The sequence below is a fragment of the Xyrauchen texanus genome, chromosome 49 (genome assembly GCF_025860055.1).
Source record: "Xyrauchen texanus isolate HMW12.3.18 chromosome 49, RBS_HiC_50CHRs, whole genome shotgun sequence".
NCBI classification, from domain to species: Eukaryota; Metazoa; Chordata; class Actinopteri; order Cypriniformes; family Catostomidae; genus Xyrauchen; species Xyrauchen texanus.
This window is the reverse complement of record NC_068324.1, coordinates 11,792,497-11,814,720: the sequence shown is the minus strand read 5'-3', so window position 1 is coordinate 11,814,720 and position 22,224 is coordinate 11,792,497. Positions and strand designations below refer to the sequence as shown.

At 36.1% G+C, this 22,224-nt stretch overlaps 1 protein-coding gene across 1 annotated transcript in view; it reads left to right on the top strand.

Annotated features, from left to right (window-relative positions):
* cacna2d4b (calcium channel, voltage-dependent, alpha 2/delta subunit 4b) overlaps positions 1-22,224 on the top strand; it is a 39,160-nt gene that overhangs the window by 9,963 nt on the left and 6,973 nt on the right. Inside the window, exons 10-29 of the mRNA XM_052123077.1 lie at positions 1,258-1,347; positions 1,470-1,583; positions 8,008-8,086; positions 8,250-8,383; positions 9,233-9,391; positions 10,085-10,159; positions 10,302-10,388; positions 10,585-10,656; positions 11,309-11,370; positions 11,553-11,620; positions 11,831-11,876; positions 12,028-12,125; positions 12,224-12,317; positions 12,493-12,585; positions 15,469-15,599; positions 15,824-15,892; positions 19,010-19,071; positions 19,916-19,930; positions 20,131-20,175; positions 20,920-20,982. Coding sequence (XP_051979037.1) covers positions 1,258-1,347; positions 1,470-1,583; positions 8,008-8,086; positions 8,250-8,383; positions 9,233-9,391; positions 10,085-10,159; positions 10,302-10,388; positions 10,585-10,656; positions 11,309-11,370; positions 11,553-11,620; positions 11,831-11,876; positions 12,028-12,125; positions 12,224-12,317; positions 12,493-12,585; positions 15,469-15,599; positions 15,824-15,892; positions 19,010-19,071; positions 19,916-19,930; positions 20,131-20,175; positions 20,920-20,982 — 1,656 coding nt within the window. The remainder of the gene's footprint in view (positions 1-1,257; positions 1,348-1,469; positions 1,584-8,007; positions 8,087-8,249; positions 8,384-9,232; positions 9,392-10,084; positions 10,160-10,301; positions 10,389-10,584; positions 10,657-11,308; positions 11,371-11,552; positions 11,621-11,830; positions 11,877-12,027; positions 12,126-12,223; positions 12,318-12,492; positions 12,586-15,468; positions 15,600-15,823; positions 15,893-19,009; positions 19,072-19,915; positions 19,931-20,130; positions 20,176-20,919; positions 20,983-22,224) is intronic.

Genomic DNA, 22,224 nt, shown 5'->3' with positions numbered 1-22,224 from the left:
CACGTGGCTTTGTTGTTTTTTCTGGATCGCCGCTTGCTTCTCTGTCTTACGTCACACTCCGCCTCCTTGTTTGCTCATTATTATTTCATTAGTAACACCTGCCCTTTTAATAACCCGCTTGATTTATCTCCCTATTTTAGTCTCCTCGTGTGTGCTGTCCATTGCCAGTTGTCCTGTCACAGTAAAGATTTCTTGTTCCTTTCTGCCCCAGCCTGAATTACCCTTTCATTCTCCTTCTGGGTTGTTTATGGTTTTCCCCCTTGTGGGAGTTTGTTTTGTAAATAAAGTGTTTTGGTTATTTATCTCTGCGTTTGGGTCCTCATCTCTGCAACAAACGTGACATTAAATCTGGAAATAAAGTTTTAGGATTTTGCAGGTGTGATTCATCGAAAATAGCTGAAAAGTTGATCGGCTTGTGATGCGCGAATGGCTTGGATGCGCAGCGTGAGTCTCATCACACTTTGATAGTGTTTAATGAAGAACATGAGTGTGATCATTTTACCATGTTGTGGGGCTTTTCTCTTTAACTTTCTTTAATCGAAGTGGGACGACACTATCTATCTATATTGTCTCTATATTTTATGTGACTATGTCAAGTTCTTCTGAACTTTTTTGGCTTACTGAGCAATTTAGACAAATCTGGAAGATTATTAATGAAGCTATCTTTAGTGGTCGAAAGAATAGTTCTACCTGATTGATAACGCAGTGTAGATTGTGTAACCTTAGTTAAGCGCAGCATACAAGAGATGAGGTGATGATCTAAGATGTCATCGCTCTGCAGCAGAATTGCTATTTTGTCTACTCCATATGACAGATTTAAATCTAGCATTTGATTATGACGATGAGTTGGCCCAGTCCCATTTTGTCTTGACCTGCTTTTGAAATGTCTTAGCGTAATGAGCTATTTCTCAGGAAAGTAGCAAATTCATTTCCATACACCCAATACACCTACAGTTTATACGCATACACCCACAGTTATCGCAAACACTCCCACCCATGCCCACTTGCACCTTGCTCTAGCATGAAAATTGAACTTAGAATTTGTGCCCTCGCGAAAATTGGATAAGATGTAGCGCACGGTCATTGCATATAGCACTGAGCAATGCACACTCATGACAATAGAGCACGAAATGTAAAAAAATTTATTGAAAAAAATTCTAAAGAGATCTTAATTGTAAATTTTCTTTCATAAAAGAAGCCTGAACCAATAAAGTCTCCATCTCCATCCTCTCTTTCCCCACCCAACTCTCATTTCAGCATTTCAAGCTGCTTGTGGAACAACTCCATGTGAAGGGGGAGGCTAAAGTTAAAAAAGCAATGAAGGAGTCTTTCCGCATCCTAGCTGACGTTAGTATCAGTATAATTCACAACATGGGTACAATATTTCATGCAAACACACACATATACAAACCTCTCCGTACAGTGCCAACCCTCAGCATGTCCTCCTTGTATACCTTCCTGTCTCCTAGGCCAGAGCAAATGGTCAGGGCAGCCTGTGTAACCAAGCAATAATGCTGATCACAGATGGGGCCATGGAAGACTTTCAATCAGTGTTTGAAGAGTTCAACTGGCCCGACAAGAAGGTAACACACAATCTTCTCAATCTACTTGGAACGGAGGGTGCAATATATGACATACTATATCTATAATATTTGCATACTGCTCTTTTAAAATGTTTGAAGACATGTTGGGTAACGTTACTTTTAAAAGTAATTTGTTAGAATATTGCGCAACTCCTTAATGTAACTTAATTAATTAATTACATTACTTTTGCGGAATCACAGCCACTTTCTCTTCTGCTATTCTATGCATTCCATACAAATAAGCCATGCATTGCATTCAAGAGACATTACAGGTTATGCTAGATTCTGAACAACACTCACGTCAAAACAATATAGTAAACAAACAGATATTTAGAAAGTAGGTCCTCACATCATATTTATAATAAAGAATCAATAACACGAATATGCATGATTTGTTTTTCCATTAACATGGCAGCCAATATGAATAATGAAGGATAACCACTATCTTACCAACTCTTTTTTGCCCACAGCTTTTGGATGAGCTCTTTTCTCATTGTGGTGAATGGCACAATGAAGCCCATGGATCATATTGAGTTGCTAACACTTGATAGGCTGTCCTCATTGTCAGTGCTGCATGTTGAATAGGATGATGATAATAGCCTAGGGTGTCAGCTGCACAGTTTCACATGAGGCCTGAGGTGGATTCCATTGGGTCAGTCATATTCTGTCCAATCCACTGTTCTGCAGCTGAGGAACTTGCGTCAGTGGGCAGGTGGGCTATCCCTGTTGGCTGGTTACTAGCCCACTGTCTGAGGTTGAATCTTCCCTCTGCTAACAGGCTGCACAATTGATTGACAGTTTGCTTGGCCACAGTTGGGTAAGTCTCTTAGTGATTGCGAGCATGCTGCTGCAAAGCGAAGATTGTGCAGCATGGGCTGCTTGTACCGAATGGCAGAATCTGCCATTCATACACATGTGGATAGTCCTCGCAACACAGATATTTCCAGATGAAGCAGAGAAGAGGTCTTTTCTCAGAGAGTAGGGGGACCTGATGAAACATCCCCCGGATATCCCCACTCACAGCTACGTAATGTTCACCTGTCAGGGATGGACCAAGTGCAGGTCCTGGCAGAAGCTGATCATTCAGGGACAGAACTTTATGCCTGAATGAACAGTTGAAGGCCAGCCGTGGCTTGTTATTGTGGCACACCAGGTGGTGGGGAAGGTACCATGTTTCTTCTGGCTGGGTGATCTTCTCTGGCTGAAATTTTGTGACATATCCTGCCTTGATGAGCTTAGCAATCTCTCCTGAATATACAGCAGCCTTCTCAGGGTCTTTCTTAAGTCTCCTCTTTATACTCCTCACGTTAGCTGTGACAGACTGAATGGAGCTTGTAAGTTTAGGTGCACCAGGTTTATGCAGGGGGGGGCATAATGTTGAACTCCCTCAACATTAATCTGCTGAGTTCTGGCTTCGAGCAGCTTCATAGCTTCCTGATCCTCCCTGGAGCATACAACCGTTTTCTCATTATGATAAGGTAGGACGATGATAACTTCTCAGCATTATGATAGAGATGGTCATCAGGGCTGACAGTGGACAGGAAAAGGCACTGCTGCACTGTATGTAAATGTATGTACTGAAGTGCTCATTTCAGCCCCTTGAAGTGCCCACCCCAGAGCTGTGCGGATTGCAACTGGACCACCATTATTTCCTTGACGAACCGGCTCATTGGCTGTTATGAGATGGATGTGGTCTGAGCCTATCAGCACCAATGGATGCACTTTGTGGAATGACTGTAACGGAACCCCTCTGAGGTGTGCATAATGTTTCTGGAGTGTCTGCACTGGGTATGACTGTTTCACAAGGTCTGGACCTCAAGTCAACTTTAGACCCACAAAGGGTAGTAATGTCTGGTCTTACAGTGTGTATAGCAAGTGTCTCAGGCTCACCTTTCAATTGAAGCTGTTGGGCAGCAATAGGCAGGGTCATGTTCACTGCGCTCCATCATCCAAGATGGCATAAGTCTCCATTGACTTGAACTTGTTATGTAGCAGCACTGGTACCACTTACAGGAGCACTCTGCCTGATGCAAGGGAGGGTGTGAGGTAGATACGACTCTGATGCATTTGAGATAGGGTTCTGACCTTGAGCTATGACATGAAGAACTTGGAGATTTGTGCCAACACCACAGTGACAGCAAGGCTTTTTGAAGTTACATATATCAGGTGCATGTAATCGCGCACATCTCCAGCAGCGCTTTCCCTCAGAGATCAACATTTGCAGGTCGGCAACTGACTGTTCTTTGATGCTGTCACAGCGAGTAATGTATTGCTCTTTACTGTTGTAGAACAGACAGTGCACCTTAATGGATTTCTTTTGCCTGGGCTCTTTGGGACTAGTGGAGACTTTAGGCTCAGCAGAGGCCACACCATGATATACAGCTGGACTTGATCCTGTTGCCTTAACTAGGGCTTTCTCCTTTCCCATGCTTGGATGTTTCTCCTGCTGGTAGCACTGTACCAATTGAGTGGAAGTCACTGCTGTTGTGCTTTGACTTGGAGCCATCCTGCAAAGTTCTGTAAATTGTAAGGGTTAAGAATTGTGGAGTTGAGTTTTCTTTGTAGCTGGAGGAACTCGATAAAGCTATGCCATAGGTACTTATGTAGCTTGCTAATTAGACAATCAACATGTGCTCCATTTCTCTAAGGACAGCAGCATGATTACTAGATGCACCACACAAAGCTCTGAAAGCTGCAGGGATCGTTTGGCTTCACATCTGGTGCTGTGAGAATTGCTGCTATCTTGCTTTGAGCCAGTTGGTGTGGCTGACCGTACTGAAGATGAGGAGCTTGCATAGCTGCTGAATATGGGTATGGGTGGTGGCGACATGACTGCCCAATCATTTGTGCTTCAGGCAGTTTGAGATGCTCTTGCAGTACATGATATTTATATTTCTCTGTTAGCTGTGGGTAAGGCTCAAGCAGATTGTCCAATGCCAACTTGATATTTGCAAATTCTCTTTCGCTATACCTAGTGAAGTCTGGAATCAGAGAACATGTTTTGAGGTGGTGATGCTGACAACGACATAAATCTATGGTGAGGGGGTGCATAACAGGATGGAATGGGTACATTCACAGGCAGTATCTGGGAGTTTGGTGCTGCAGGATAGCAGTAAGGCATGGTAGATAGGTGTTGGAGACATCAACTTTTGTTGTCCAAGAGTCTGGAACATTCGTTCAACATCACTGATCATTGTTAGTTCATATAGAGGTAGTGGTCTGGCAGTCTGAGATGGGACAGGCTTAGTGGTTTGTTGCTGCAGGTGTGAGACTGGAGATGCTGTGCCAGAGGAGATGGGAGAATACAGTAAGTCTGTAGACTTTGAATGGCTTGGATGGATTGGAGTGAAGCCAGGGCTGTAAAACTCTACCTCTGTGCTATGGAGAGTTTCTCTTATATATGTCTCACTAATGTGCATTCAGCAGCCAGTTTTTCACCATGTGGCTCCATGTCATGTGACTGTTGCAAAGTGGGAAAACTGCTTGGAGAGCTAGTAGGTGTATGAGCAGAGTGTGGTGGTGTAACGGGTGATGCAGCACTTTGTACGCTCTCATTATCCTCTCTCCCTTTTCTTCCCTTAGGAATGATTGTATGTGTTCCATCAGCTCCTAGCGGTGATGCTTGCGTTTCTCAAAATGATTTAATTTGCTATGCAGCTTGTCTTTGTCAGCGGTTTCCTCCCTGTCCCACTCAGACATAGACTCCATGAGTTTCCTCAATTAACTCATACTCATTAAGTCTGCTGGGCTTGGACTGGGCCTGACTGGATGTCCACCCCTATTGGAGGCTGTATCTGCTTGGCTTCAGTTCACTGTGGCTTCTGCTCCTCTGGCTCTCTCTGATTAGAGCGGGAGAAAGGTCAGGTCAGTGATTATAATCAAGGATGTAATCCTCCAGTTATTTGGGAGTGTGACAACGGCATTTTGTTCTAACTTGGATTTCAGCATGAGGGAGAGATACTGTTTTATCATCTGATGACATTTCCGGAAGTAGTCAATTATCTGGTTCAAAGGACCCTTTGTTGGTGATTGTCCCACTTTACTTGTATTTTTAAGTAATCGACTACTTCAAGGCGCCGATCAGAGAGCACAGAATTATCAATGTAGTTCAAATGTTTACTGAACATATGCTGTCACAGATACAGACAGATTATTTTCTGAAATTAATAAGGAAATATAGGAATAAACATACATTTTCTGTGTGCTTTGTTCTTGTTTATTAAAATCATCATCAATGTCAAATGATCTTAATATGACATTAAATAATACTTTCAATAGCTCAAATTGCACCATAGAAAAAATGAAATATAAATTATGTTACACTTCAGAATATAATCAAATATGTTTGATACTTGCTTCAGTATAACATCTAAATTCAGGTACATAACATTATTTTCAAATATGTCTCAATAATTCGCTAAACAACTGATTGAACATGGCTAAGTATAGCTGCTTTACCACCGGGGTAATTAGCACACATGTTAACACGTGCACCAGAATAAAACACCAGTTTTACAGTATTGTCATTATATACTCCAGTCTACACATTCAATTTCTAAAGATATTAGATCGATTTACTTCTGAAAGTTGATAAATGCAATGATTAACACTTACATCGCCTTTGATTAATCTCTTTATCAGATGACCATGTGAATCTGTGAATGAGCTTGAACAAAGTTAACTGCTTAACTGTTACGCAAGTTCCATTGCATAACTCGCATTGTGAATACACCATTAACGTAGCAGCGCAGTGTGTGCTATTCACTGACGTGCAACATCTGTGGATGTAGAACTGTCCTATTAAATCTACAATGTGAAGAATTCACAACACCAGCCTAACATGTTCAAGGAATGTGTCTGATAATAAAATTATATTTTTCACTTAAGCCATCAGTGCACACCTGTTTTGAGTTGATCCACGTTGTGTACAGACGCCACTTGTTGATCGCATACATCTTCAAAGGCGCATGTTGATACAACTTGAATGGAACCAAAACCATAAAAATTATTTGTTTCATGAATCAAATTACGTGTTTATTATAAAACAAAAATGTAGAATCCTTTTAGATAGGAAGACATTTTCTCTGCATACACAATCGATGTAGAATGTTTCTCAGAGCCACTGATCCAGAGTCAGATTTTCTCATCCCATTCTCCCAGATACAGTTAGCTGTAAAACAGAGCAGTTTGGCTGCATAAGTCAGTGAATTGAGCAAGTATTTCACTCTGTGTATCATGTAGTCTTATAATCCCTCTTCGTAAAGCATTTACTGATTTTTTTTTTTTAATGTTGTGTGTATTAACACATTAATCAATCACGTTTCACTCAGCCGAACGTTGACCTCATATTACGCTAAAACACACAATTTTCCCAGTTTATATAGCTAATGCGCATGCACGTTAGCGAGTTGATTGATGTCTCCTGACCGAAGTTTGCAAATTTGACTCCAGATTTTTCGCAATACAGGGAAAGTAGATATGTACAATAGCAATGTGTTAATTTATTTAAAAAGTAACTCCGATATTATGGTCTAAAATATAAAATATTGCATTATTTTCTTGTTACTCGTATAAGTAATATGATTACATAACGTGCATTACCCCCAACAATTTTGAAGACTGGAAAAATTTAATGTAATGTCAACAAACCCTGAAACCCTAATATGACTATAACAATTTTGACTGCTCAAATAATACATGCGTTTTAACAGAAGAATAAATGTAAGTGCTTTTAGAAAATTATAAGATTCACATTTCTGCAATTTAAACCCTCCAATAATTGGTCCCATTCACTTCCATTGTAATTTTCTCACTGTAACCTAACCTCCAAAAGGAGGGACAATTAAAATAAACATTTTGTGGTAATCAAAATTATGCCACAAATGCTGTCGATTTGAGCTTAACTTGTATTGAACCCAGAACATTCCTTTAAGGAATAAATATGCAGCTAAATTGTACAGTGGTGTCAGAAAGAGACCACTGTTAAAAATGCATCTATTTCACATTTGTTTTCTTATTTAATACCATTATTTTCATTACAAATTATATTGTCAGCTTAAGAATTTAAGTGAATAGTTGAATTGAAACATTGACATTAATTTCCCACTTTTGTTTGCACTTGATCTGGCATGGAATCCACAAGTTTGTGCAAAACCTGATCCATGATCCATGACCGAATCCATGATATCCCAGAATGATTTGTGAATGTTCCAAAGAGCATCTAGTGTGCTTTAATGGAAGCAATGTAATCTGACCTTTATTTAACATTGTTAAGACTTTGTTAACTTGGTTTACATGGTAAATGTCACAAATTTGAATCCCAGGTGTTCAGTATGGTCTCAAAAATTTTATCCCCACTGTATTTCCTTTTGAACAATGCTCAAATTATAATAACATAACATTAAATGGTTGTGGTATCTTGCAGGTACGGGTTTTCACTTACCTTATTGGCAGAGATATGACCTTCTCAGAAAATGTAAAATGGATTGCCTGTAACAATAAGGGTATGTATTTCCTATTCAACTTAATTCAGCTATTGATTAAGCACCTCTAGAATTAAGTTGTAATGCTGCACATTCAGCAGATTTCAAATTACTTTCAACGGCAGATCAGACATTACATAAGGTTATTTCCTTTGAAATCTTTTGCTGTGTTTTATATTTGCAGGTTATTACACTCACGTCTCAACACTTGCTGACGTACAAGAGAATGTTATGGAGTATCTTCATGTTCTTAGTCGACCAATGGTCATCAACCATGATCATGACATAATCTGGACTGAGGCGTATATGGACAGTGTGGTGAGTACATAATAATAGCACTCTGACTTTTAAAAAATACACCAGAACAACCTAACGGCTTGGTTATTTACTGAATCAAAAATATATTGTATTCAGAGTTTTGCATTAAAAAGCACCAGTGAACTCAAAGCCTACAAGCTAAAATCTACATTTCAGATAAATGTGATTACAATGCAAGTCACAAATTCCCACTCATTTCCAACACATTTATTGTTCATTTAAAAAAAAATTAAGCATGTGATGGTGATGTTGTTGTTGTTGTGTGACCTTACAATGTGCTAATTGATTTTGACTCATTGTTATGTTCCTATATTACTGTTTCTGTGCTATTGTTCTAATGTGATTCTCTCCCATTCATCCCCTTCATCCCATCTATTACACAGCTTCCTAACACTAAAGAGGTAACAGTCCTTAGAGACTGAAGAACCTGTAGCTACAATAGCCTGTTGTTCTGCATTGAAGTTTTATGCCATTGTACTTTAGAATACCTTTATACGGTTGAAGATTTTAGATATTTAGCCTGTGGTCAGTGTATAATGTAGTTATACAACCTAGTCAGCAAACTTGAACTTCTATAATATAGTTTTAAGACGCCCCCTTGTGTTTATTATCATTTATCACAATAATTGTTAGATATGACCAGTGAATCACAATATTACCAGGAATGTGCATTTGGAGTGTAAAGAGGGTACTTTTTGATTTTATGTTGACTTTAAAAATGTAAGGCATAATTTTATCCTGTCACCATCCACTGAATAATGTCATATGGGTTTGGAACAACATGGGACAACAGTCTGAATGTTTGAGTGTAAGATATGTGTTTGACATTTCTAAAAATCTTTCCCATAGCTGTTCAAAAGTATGGCTCACAGTCTGCTGCTCATGACCTCAGTGGCCATGCCAGTGTTCAGTAAGAAGAAAGAGACACTTTCTCATGGCATACTGCTTGGAGTGGTTGGAACTGACATCCCCCTGTTGGAAGTGATGAAACTAGCCCCTAGATATAAGGTACAAGAGAACCACCATAGTTGGTCCACTCTGCAGATAGAAGTTACAAACAAACGTTTTTTCGCTTCTTTAAGAATAAGCAAAAGGATATCTGAGTTTGCATGTTGGTATATGAAAAAGCAGGAACAACAGTGAAAAGTGAAAGATTAGAAAGGCCTATGCTTTATTCAAGCTGTCAAACTACAAAAAGACAAACTTGTTCCTACACTATGCATTTATCCCTGACTAAAGTCAATAATGCATGTCCCTTGGAAACAATTTGGGTCGAATTTAATGGGAAACTCTGTGAGTGGCGCTGAGTGGCACAAATAAATATTGAGCAGCCCCCAAAGTCGTAGCTGGGCAGCATCAATGGATTAGGAGCAGGAGTGGCTGTGCGCGTACATTCAAGGAAAACAATGGCCTAGAAATTTAGAATGCTGTTTGTCATCTCCATGACACGCCTGGTGTGTGTCTGTAACCAGTACAGCTTGACCCGCTCAAACGTGATTCGACCCGGCATCTCCAGCATGGGAGATGTGCACACTTACGAGGAAGTTAAAGGATACAGCCTCTAGAGTCGGTCGCTAGTGGGCCTCTTGAGGCCAGGGGAGTGAGGTTTACACATACCGTACAGCTATCACATACGTTGCACGTCCATCACTGTATAAATGTGTAAATACCAATGGTGCTTATGAAGTGTGTGTCTTTTAGCTTGGAACTCATGGGTACGCCTTCCTCATCACAAACAATGGATACATACTGGCCCATCCTGATCTGAGACCTCTGGTGAGTCCATCTGAATCCTCTTACAGTCTCAATCACTCAAACATCTCCTCCACTGCACTCTAGATATAGACCTAAATGCCATGAAGTGACGTTATATTGATGTGTCATCACTCTTGCTGCTTTTTATCTTTTTGTGTGTCAGTACAACGATGGGAAGAAGTTGAAACCGAAGCCCAATTACAACAGTGTGGATCTGTCAGAGGCCGAGTGGGAGGACACTGAGGACAGTGTGAGTTGCGCGCACACACACACACACACACACACACACACACTGATGCACATGCACACACACAAACAAACACACTCTCTCTTTCTCTCTCTCTCTCTCTCTCTCTCTCTCTCTCTCTCTCTCGCTCTCTCTCTCTTTCTGGAAGTATTTCCACTGGTTTAAAGCTCAGCTAAGTCTTTCTGTTATATCTGCACAGTTGAGAACAGCCATGGTGAAAGGAGAGACAGGTACTTTGGCTTTAGATGTAAGGGCAGCTGTGGATAAAGGGGTGAGTGTGTTTACGTCCATTTTTAAATGAAAAAAAAAACAATTTTTGTTGAATCTCAACAACCTGTCAAAAATCATATCAAAATAAAATAAGAAATATATATATATATATATATATATATATATTGTATATATTACTTGCAAATGATAGTCTACAACTAATAGTAATAATAATAATGTATATATATATATATATATATATATATATATATATATATATATATATATATATATATATATATATATATATATATATATAATACATTAAGGTAAATTTGTTTTTTTCTTTTTTATAAAAATCCAGAAAAAAAAGTTCTAAAATAAGCTTTATATTTCTTTATACAAAATGTAAAAAAAAATATATATGATCAGTTATATAATAATTTATTTTAATAAATTTTATATTAACGATACTATAAACCAACAATAGTAATACAAATAAATTTATTTTTTCTTTTGATTTTAGGGTAGAATATGATCTGGAAATGTTCTTGACAGGTTTTATGAAAGTCAATCTATTAGTAATAATATGTCAATAACACACATAACATGAGGTGTTTGGTTTTTTTTTGTGGGTCTTGATTTGGATAATTACCCTTATATGACATTTGTCTGATAGTCTTTGTGATGGTATTTTTCTTTGTATCATCCAGAAAAGGCCCTTGTTCCTGAAAAATGATTATTTCTACACAACCATCAACGAGACTCCATTTAGGTTTGTTATGCTTTCTTACATTCTCAAACATTACCTTTCATCTTCTATATTTGAAAATCTTATTGGAAAACACATTTTGTCTGACATTTGTTTATTGGATTCTCAGCCCCTTTAGATATTTTCAATAACAATACTTTAATACTGTATAATGTCTTTAATGCATCTTTTTGATTTACTTTTAGTTTTGGGATGGTGCTTACAAGAGGCCACGGGCAGTACATGTTCTTTGGGAATGTTTCTGTGGAAGAGGGTGAGTTCACTGTATGATTAATGATTTAAATAAGAAATTATATATATAGATATATTGATAAATATATTCTTAAAATTTATATACAGTGTAAGAAATGAATTTTCAAAACACCACATAGTAAAAAGAAAACGGCTCTTTAAGTTATAAAACCGATATTAAGCTTCCGCATGACTTGTTGATGTAGCATCTAAACATTTGATGCTTCTTTAGGTCTTCATGATCTCCAGCAGCCCGATCTCTCGATAGCGGCTGAATGGCAAGTATTGTTTTGAACTGATAATATCAACACTGATTTGGCTTGCATTTTGTGTATTTTGTTCTGAACACCATCAGGGCAACAGGTCCTAAAAACCTCAAGGTAAACATCTTGCTAAGTTAGACCTATGATCTTTGTTTTACTCACTCAGGACGTATTGCGAGACAGATATTGACCCACACCACCGTAAGCTCACTCAGCTCCAGGCCATGGTCCGATACCTGACTGGCAAAGAGCCAGACTTGGAGTGTGAGTTATCTTTAAACGTGTTTTCCATTATTTATGCAATCATATTATCTATTCAGTTGTTGAATTGTGGAAAGGTGATTGTGATATTGTTGCAACAGGTGATGAGATCCTGCTACAGCAAGTTCTTTTTGATGCAGTGGTTACAGCTCCACTGGAAGCCTACTGGACAACGCTAGCGCTAAACGGCCCCGGGTAAGGGTCTTTACTTGTCCATTATTATTGTTTGTATGTTGTCCATTAAGCATCAACACAAAGATTTTGTTCAGTATTCTGTCCTGTGAAATCCCTGCTTCTGAAGAACATTTTTGGGAAAGGATTAGTGTTATATGTTTATTGTATTTCTCTGTTTGCTTTTATCTATATGTAGTGTAGATGAAGGCATGGAGACTGCTTTCCTTGGAACCCGCTCTGGGCTCATGCGTGTCATCAGATATGCAGGAAGTGAGAAACAAGTGGGAAAGTGAGTGAGCTATTGAGAATGTAACACTTTAAATCTATTCACTGTAAAACATTTGAGTAATTTTAACGCGTGATCATTAAAAATCTGACAAAATAGGTGTTAAGTGGGGTTCAGGTTTGGGCTTGATGCAAGCCTCTCAAGTTCTTCCACACAAGACTCTGTACATTATTTCTTTATAGATCTTGATTTGTGCACAGGAACATTGTAATGCTGGAATAAAAATAGGCTCTCCCCAAACTGTTGCCAAAATGTTGGAAGCACAGTTCTTTAGAATACCACTGAAGCATTACAATCTGTCTTCACTGGAGTTAATGCAATAGTCAAACATGTTAATTAAGGGGGTGTCATTAACATTTTTGGCAAATAGTGTGATTTCATCTAACTTTGCTCAGCTCATTACCATATAAAGTGAGAAATTATAACATATTTAACAAAACATGTCATTTGTAATGTAAAATATTGCAAACAATGTTTTTAGAATTAAAAAGCATACCTCATAATTTACAGTGAAATGTTATGTTTAACAAACCAATATAATATAATTTAACTTAATAGTAAAATATTTTTTAAATAATGTTTTCATTTAGTAAAAGCATTTCTGATTTGTACCACCTTTGTTCTAATTGTGGTGTATATATATATGTATATATATATATATATATATATATATATATATACACACACACACACACACACACGCACTGTAAATAATAAATGGATTATTACAGAGAAAATACTGTTTAATTTAACATGCATTCCCCATTTTTCAATAAAAATATGATGTTGCACTGAAATACATTTATTCACACCAAGTTTACATTATCCCTTTTACTTAACTGATTATATGTGTTACTGACAAATACAGGCATTCTTCTTTAAATTAAGGTAAACCTCATGTTTTTTCACATGTGAAATTATTTTTTAACATTAATTTCATATTTGTTAATAAGTGTTAAATTCTGATAAAATAAATGTATTCACACCAAATGAATACATTTATAAAACAATATTTTGCTGAAAAATAATTTTTTAACTTTATTTGACACTACGTTTGCGACACAAGATATTGAAATTATGCTGTACTCATAATAATCAAGAAAATACTTTTGAGTGTTAAAATGAATCTGGAGTTCAAACTCCAATGTTCAGTTCAGTTCGTTCAGTTTGCCTCATTAAAATGAATGCAAACAAAATTTCACTTATTTAAAAACACTTACTGTAAAAATTTTAAATGTAAGTTCATTTATGTTTGGATTTCTATAACTGTAAAAACAAATCCATAATTTAGCAGAAAAATTAAAATGCTACTGTAAACAACGTTAATTGGTTAACGTTAAACAGGTTACCTTAAAGTATACAGTAAAACTTGTAATATTTAATAAGACAATACATGTAATTTTACAGTGAAATATTGCAAAAAAATAAATAAAAGGTTTTTAGATGTTAAAGTACCATATGGTAAAAATGGTACCAATGGTAAAAAAATTTAGATTACATGTGCTTGTACAGTAAACTATTGTTAAAATCACAGTGAAAAACAATAATTGGGCATTCCCAGAAATTCCTACTTGAGCCATCACATTTCATTATATTTATGGAAATATGTTTCTTCATAATTGTTTATATCAGTTATGTACAATGGGGTGTTCTATGCTATATGTAGTTTAGTTCATGTTTATTACATTACGTTAGTGTCATATGTGTTACCAGGATGCTGTTTTGTGTTTGTGTGAGTAACACTGTGCACTACCTATACATGTTTATTAATTTAAATTAACTTTGTCATCATGTGGCCTTTTGTAGTTACGATGTTTATCAATACAGATATATATATATAAAAAAAAGCAGATAAAGTGAAAAACAGGTATTTGTCATTCCAGAAGTCTAATACAGTATATTAAGTTTTAATATTTCATAAAATAAAGAGTAGTGAACTAATAATTTACAGTATTTTACAGTTAATTTTTCCCAGCATGCTTTGCACAAGAAAATTAGAGCAATTTTATGTGTTTTTGTGCAAGATGAATAAAGGGGGAGATATGTTCTGTTGAGATTTAGAAGAGTTTCTGTAATATTGGAGTTTTGGGGGTTACCATTGTGGTGAAGGTTCGAGTTTGTGCTTAAAAGCTCCTGAAATGTAAAGATTCTTAGCATTAGGGTTTTAAGTTTAAATGAGTTTAAACTGCACAGTGGACTAAACACTTTATCTCTTACTGATAAACAAAATGTAATTTATTGGGGAGGCACAGTAATTACAGTGGAAACATGTTGTTGTTGCTTTTTAATGAATGGCCTAACAGTGTTATTTCTATTTACAGTCATTTATTTTTCTAAATGAACAGTCATTTTATAGTTGAACCATGTTTTTTCAAATTACATTTTAAACATGTCACATGTCATTTCAACACGATATTTGAAATTACTATTTAAACATGTTATTTTAGTTTATGGTTGAAATACCTATTTCATTTTGCAGTCTAAACATGTTAATTCACTTCACGGTCTAAAACAGTTCATTACATATACTGTAATGTATATGTCATAAAAAAAAATAAAAAAAATATATATATATATATACACACACACAGTATATATAATGAACTCTACATACAGACATCAAAATGACATCCTCTAATGCCTGATACATTGTCACTATGTTTTGCACTATAATGTTCTGGCATCCACAGCTGGCGTTTTTTTTAGTACAGCGTAATAAATAAATGCAATGAAAATAATATGTTTTTCAGAAATTACTTTAATAGTAATCGATAGCAAAAACAATTATAGTAGTTGTTATTAATATTATAATTATTAACGGTGTAGCGTTATAAAAATAACACTCTCGACAAACCTTATACATCTCCTGATTCTTTGATTCCACAGAAAGTTCTTGACCACTGTGGACAAAGAGAACCTGTTCACTCTCGACCACTTTCCCATCTGGTATCGTCTGGCAGCTGAGAACAAACCTGGACAATTCTTTTTTTATGTCCCACAGGATGATGTAAACAAAGGTCCTTAAATACTCTAATTTTGTCATTAGCTTTGTGCCATGGTAATTATAGATCATATGGATGTTATAAAGCAGTTAACTGGATGCTTCAACTTATCATTGTGTATTTATGGCATCGTCTCTTTTCATTTGGTGCTTATTGCATTGTTAATTTGATATACTTGTAACAATGTCACAATTTACATTTATTTTATGACCTACAGCTTTTTGACCTCTGTTCAACAGGCAGGAACACTTTTGTGGCAGTAACATCTGTGACAGTGACTGAGGGAAAAAGAACAGCACTTGCCGGAGGTATGATCTGTCTGTCATTGTTTGTTTACAGAAAGCTGATTTTAGATCAGCGCTATCAGCATATTATTTTGAGTAGACAAGGCTGGCTTAGAAATAGAAGATTTAAATTTACTTGTGAAGTTATGATCGTTCAACACTTATTATTACTCTACAAACATTTGAAGATTATTTTTAATGATAAAATATATATATATCTTACCTATTAAATATACTGTATACATAATATAACATAGACAAACACATTTAACATATGTAAAAATGTATTTTTAAAACCTTTTATCTCTCTGATTAAATATAATATATACACTTTAATCAATTGACAGCCCGAATATATATAATTTGTAATTATATTAATTACATGGTACGCCAATTAAATAATAAATATTTGCTGAGAAAGCCCCTCAAATAACAATAATTCAATGTATAATGAATTAAATAAGAAATAGTTATATTGAAATAATAATTACAAATAAAAATTATATATATATATATATATATATATATATATATATATATATATATATATATATATATATATATATATATATATATATAAAAAAATAATCATTTAGATAACTAAAATATATTACATTATTGTGACAGACAAGTAAATCACTGATTAGAAAATATGAAAATTGGCTTTAGAATCCAATATATTGTTTTTTTCCCCATATTATTTAATATAAGCTAATCATTAGCCCACAGCAATCAGTTTTGCAATTGAATTCATCAATCAGTCCGAGATTTATGAAGAGGGTTTGTCTAAGGACGCATCAGTGGACACATGCATCAGACGGATGCTTTTGGAGCATCTGACTGTGGTTGCGTCACATCATAAACACAGTGTTTATAGGTCGCTGTGTCAAGTTAAGCGAAGTTTGAAACTTAGAAAAACACATCTTGAGATCCCTGCATTCGGATTTGCACTCCATCAAGCTGTGTTTGTACGCAAGAACACATTCTCATCTTGTATTGATGCTGTCGATAAGTGTGGTTTGTTCTACTCTATGTATAGCTGTGTCTAGCCTACACAGCTAGAGTTTTGCTTACTGCCCCCTGCTGAAAACAGGTGGTAATTTAATGAATTGCTCAGATGATAAGAATATTCCATTATTATGGTCCAAGGATATACTTAATTACTCTTTTTATGTGTTAAATAGACAGCCCTAATATACAGTATATGTACAGTATATCCCATTTATTTTGCAACAGGCAATTTACCTAATTAACAACTGATTTACTTAAACAAAACATTTAATGCAGAGTTGATTTGTTAGGAGAATTTGCAGGAAAATATACAAGATCACTTGTATCATATTGAGTCATATTCAATATACTATATAGTCATATAATTATTCAATATTGCTTGGAAAATGTAGTTTGGAAATTCTACCTTTAGTGATTACCATTTAAGATCTGTTTTGTAGTTTTATATCTCTCAAACTGAGGTCCAAAACAGTCTGTTTTTAAGGTGTTATATAATTATTATAATTGATTCTAACCTACATTGGGTCATTAGATCTGTTTCCCTTCATCCAAAAATGAACATCCATAAATCTATGTACATCAATGGACTTCATCAATGACTGATGAAGTCGAACCGTTGATAAACTGAATGTCCCAATATAAAACCCAGAGGTTCTTGACTTGTGTATGTTAAACACACACTTCTGGAGGAAATGCAATCCACCCTGCGCACTCCGGGGCTTCCTCTTCCTTTCCAATAGTTGCCATCATATCCTCCTTTTCATCCTGCTCTGGTTCCTTCACCACTATCAGCGACTGCTGCTGGCTGTTTCCCAGCATCAGCAGCTGCTGTTCGTGAGCGGCCAGCATTGCATAGATGCAGCCGTAGGTGGCTGTTACCACCACCGACACACACACCTTTGAACATGACCCACAAGCCACACTGGCTACTTTATGTTCATTTTTGTTTCTTTTTAAAGATTGAAAATGAATCACTATCAGCTGCCATTGCATTGACAAGATGGAATGGGATATACATTTAAAATGGTTTGTTTTGTGTGGTACACAAAAAAATAAAAAATAAAAAATAAATAATAATTATATATTGGTGTGAACAAACTATGACAAAATATAAATTATTTTGGGTGAACTATTCCTTAAATCAAGGGCAACTTTTTACTGACCAACCCAAATCCTTAACCACTATACCACAACACCTCAGATTTTAAAGAATTGTGGCTGGACTAAATAATGAAGGATCCAAGTACACATATTCCCAGCAGTGGAAACTGATCCAACTCATCTCTATACAAGATCCATTCCAGCCAGTGCTTAAGTGGGATTAGATTGCAGCTGCAGTTCCAGGGGTTTCCCTCCAGCAGAAGGTGCTGTAGAGCAGTAGCCGGCTCAAGAGAAGTCCGTTGAAGAGTTCTTAGCTTGTTGCCCACTACTGGGAGCCACACTAGGTTCTGAAGCCCATCCAGTAAAGATATGGGCTGAGAGCTGAGATTGTTTGATGAAAGGTCCAAATGCGTAAGCTCCGTCAGGCATTTGAACTGATCTGGGTTCAGTTCCTTAAGTCTGTTGTCTTTTACAACAAGTTATGTTACCTTCCTTTGGTCCTCATCTAAGGGCTCTTGTAATTACTCCATTAAGATAATAAAAAAAAAAAAATTACAGAATAGGAAAGAAACAAAAGGAATTGTCAGTTGTTCTCCATGGCTTGCAAAGTCCAGTATGTGTATGGGAGCATGGGTCACATCAGTGAGTATGACTAACATTACAACAGTATGTGCCTGCCCACTTGGCTAGAGCTAGATTAATTTGTGTGTGTGTGTGTGTGTGGTGGGGGGCAGCTTATACTGCTTAGAAAATTGTAGTGTCTTAATATATAATATAATATAATATATACTTATATATTTATTGTATATACTGTATATAATATATACAGTATGTATAATAAGTATATTTCTTTATATTTGCCAATCATGACACTTGATGTAGCTAAAAACATTTAAGGGTTAGCTCTGTGATGTTAAGCATCATCAATAGTAATACACTGTTCTTCTGCATGTGGCAAAACATAATCACAGGGTTCTCACAGTCATGGATCAAACTGAAACTGTTATTATTTGTTTGTTTAATGTGCAGCTATTGGAATGCAAGCATCCCTGGACCTGCTGGAGGGACTGTTACTGTCTATTGCCAAACAAGTGAGTTTAGAACATAGACGTCAGAAATATTAATGCTTTGGTCTTGCAAATGCTAAAGGTCTTTGATTAATAGAGCACAGGGGTGTAATAAGTACTGTGAAATTGTACAGTACTTGGGTGAAGGTATGGGTACTGTTTCTAAACTCCTTTGCCAAATCAAAATATCTTGCCAACAACACACTTCAGTGAAATAAAAAAGTATTAAAAGTTTACATTTTTCACAATAACACTAATGAAATTATATGACAGGGGAGGTATTCTCATTGAAGTAGAGCTATCTGTTTAATCACAATTTGTTAAACATCTTGTGAGGTTGAAGGACATAAGATGTTAAACCAAATCCTGAAAGCTGTTCCTTAAATTCAATCACAGATGGTTATAGTTGTTTAACATTTGAATATGCTGTACTTGTGTATATACAGTATATACAATTTTATTATATATATATATTATATTATGTGATGATAAATTTGCATCATGATGACCAGTGAAATTGTACTTTGAAGGTCTAAATTAAATTGAAAGTAAAAAAAATGTAACAATAGAAAATTAATTGCATAATAGTACAAGTATATAGTTATAGTGCACTTGTACATCCTCACATCATCATGCCTCCAAGCAATTTATCTAGATGCTTGCTACTTGGCAAACACTTTTTTTTATCCTATGCAACTTACCATATGACTTTTTGCCCCAAGGACCTTTCAAACATCACCCTGTTTCAAACAAGAGCTCTTTTCTTGTGCTTTGTGTGCTGGCGCAACACACATAAACTTACACAAAAGCACTTTCCGAATCACTTAACCTTTTTCTCTGTCCCTAATTTCTCTCTTCCTCCTTTCAGCCAAATGACACAGATGTAAGTATTACATTTTGATCACTGCTTGAGCTCTTTATACATAGAAATCAAATTGCATGTATTTTATGTAATGTCCATACAGCCAATTTTGTCATTTTCATTGTTGCAGTGCATGCTTCTTAAAATGCCTCTGATAAAATATTCTTGAGATTTGTGTCTGTCTGTTAAAGCCCTTGCGGTTGTTTTTGTGTTTTTTGCAGTGCAGTGATGTGGACGGTATGTGTCCTCTCAGCTGTGAGGGCATTGTGAGTAAATCCATTAAATTACTTCTCTTTTGCATCCACATTCTTTGGAGTCGCTGCACATTTTACACTGCATAACTCTGATAAGACATGCTCCTTGCTGATGTCATAAACCGCGTTCATTTGTATTATTGATAAAATTGAACATGTATTTTTATGTATAAGGCCAGAAACATACTTTACGTAAGTACTGTATGTTAACACAGATTTGAATGCTAGCGCATTGCATCAAACTTAATGTGCGTTCTTGCATTACTTTGGCAAAAACAAACTTCAAAGGGGCGATAGAGTAACGTTCAAATGTTTGTGCCATTAAACCGGAACTGTTATTTTAAAGGGAGCTAACAATAAGCATGTGGCCTTTAACATCCTCTTCAAACTGTTGTTCTTCATGACAATTTTTGACATGCAAGAGAGAACTCAGTGCAGAATTCGACAGTAATGCACAATATAGCGCCCCTTGTGGCAACGATGAGAATGCAACTCACACTTGCATTTAATTATAATTTGCGGTCTGACACATTTCGAATGTAATGAATTACATAGTCAATCGTATGTAACTAGAAGCATTTCCTGTCATGTAATTGTGTGGAGTATGTTGTGGGCCTAACACTGACACTACTCACTACTGACTGTAATTATATTGTACAACATAGTCATGACTCCTCCTTTAAAAACTACAGTATTGTGAAAATTTAAAAAGGGTGATCGATCATAATTTCTAATTCATAAACTCTTTTTATACAGGATGTCAACTGTTACATTGTTGACAATAATGGCTTCATACTCGTCTCAAAGGAAAGAGGTGATGTGAGTAGATCTTACTACTTAAAGTTTATCATGACACTGTATTTTAAAATAAAGTTCCCACAAAGGGGGTTTCACAGCGGTGTCATTGAAGAACTATTATTGGTTCCTCAAAGAACCTTTCGGGTAAATGTTCTTATTTTTTAAGTCTAACGAACCTTTTTACTCTACAAAGAATCTTTTGTGCATTGGGAAGGTTACGTGGATGTTAAAGGTTCTTCAAAGAACCAAATATGCTGATAAAGAACATTTATTTTAAAATGGTAAAAAATGGGTCCTGAAACAAATGATGGGGTGCTGGTGGGATCAGTGTCCCCGTGTCAATTGGCCTGCCCCCCTAGATTGAAGTGGTAGAATCGTAAGAGTGGTATTCTTATTTTCATCCCACTGAAATGTCATAATACATAGACCAAACTAATTATATTTAAACAAAACATTAATACATTATGACAGCATAATGATATTTGGCAGGGTAAAGTTTTTAATTTAAGTTCAATATTTATAAAATATTCCCTTGTGGCTCATCACAGATAGTCTGAAAATTCCACACGCTGTGCTAAAACGTCACAGGTGTCCAAGTGTACAAGTTAAGCATAATTCTCCAGCTACAAGCGTTGACCGTTTGAGTTCAATGTTTTATGCCTGTATGATATAGTCATATATTCTTTAACCTAATTGTGCAAATGATATCGCTGTTCAATCACAATGTTTGGCTCCAGAACCTTTATTTTAAAATGGTAAAATATGGGTCCTGAAAAAACAAGCGGAGGGGGTAACTTAGAACAGTTTCTCAAGTTATGAGCAATACATGATATTTCTCATGATAAACATGATAAACTGTGGAAAGCAGTTATTGTCAAAGAGGCCCACCATACAACAAAAATAACTTTTCATGAATGAATTGAACCCTTGAGAGCATAACATGAAGATGGAAGATGATGACATGTGGGTGTGTCAGGTTATAATGTGTCTAGCTGCATGTTCGGGGGGTCCCAAACCAGACAATGATTACACTGCAGTGTAAATTATAAATTGATTGGGAAAGGTTGTATTTACTCATGTGGCTAAAGGTGCCTCAGTATGTATTTATTTTCTTAAAAAAAAGCTTTACTTATAAAGAAATGAATAGTCCTTAAAATCTTGGTTTCAAAACATTTACACTCAAACAAGATGTAAACCCCATATCAGTAGCCTAATAAAAGCTGTTATAATTTATGGATTGGGTCGCCTTATGGTGCAGAGATA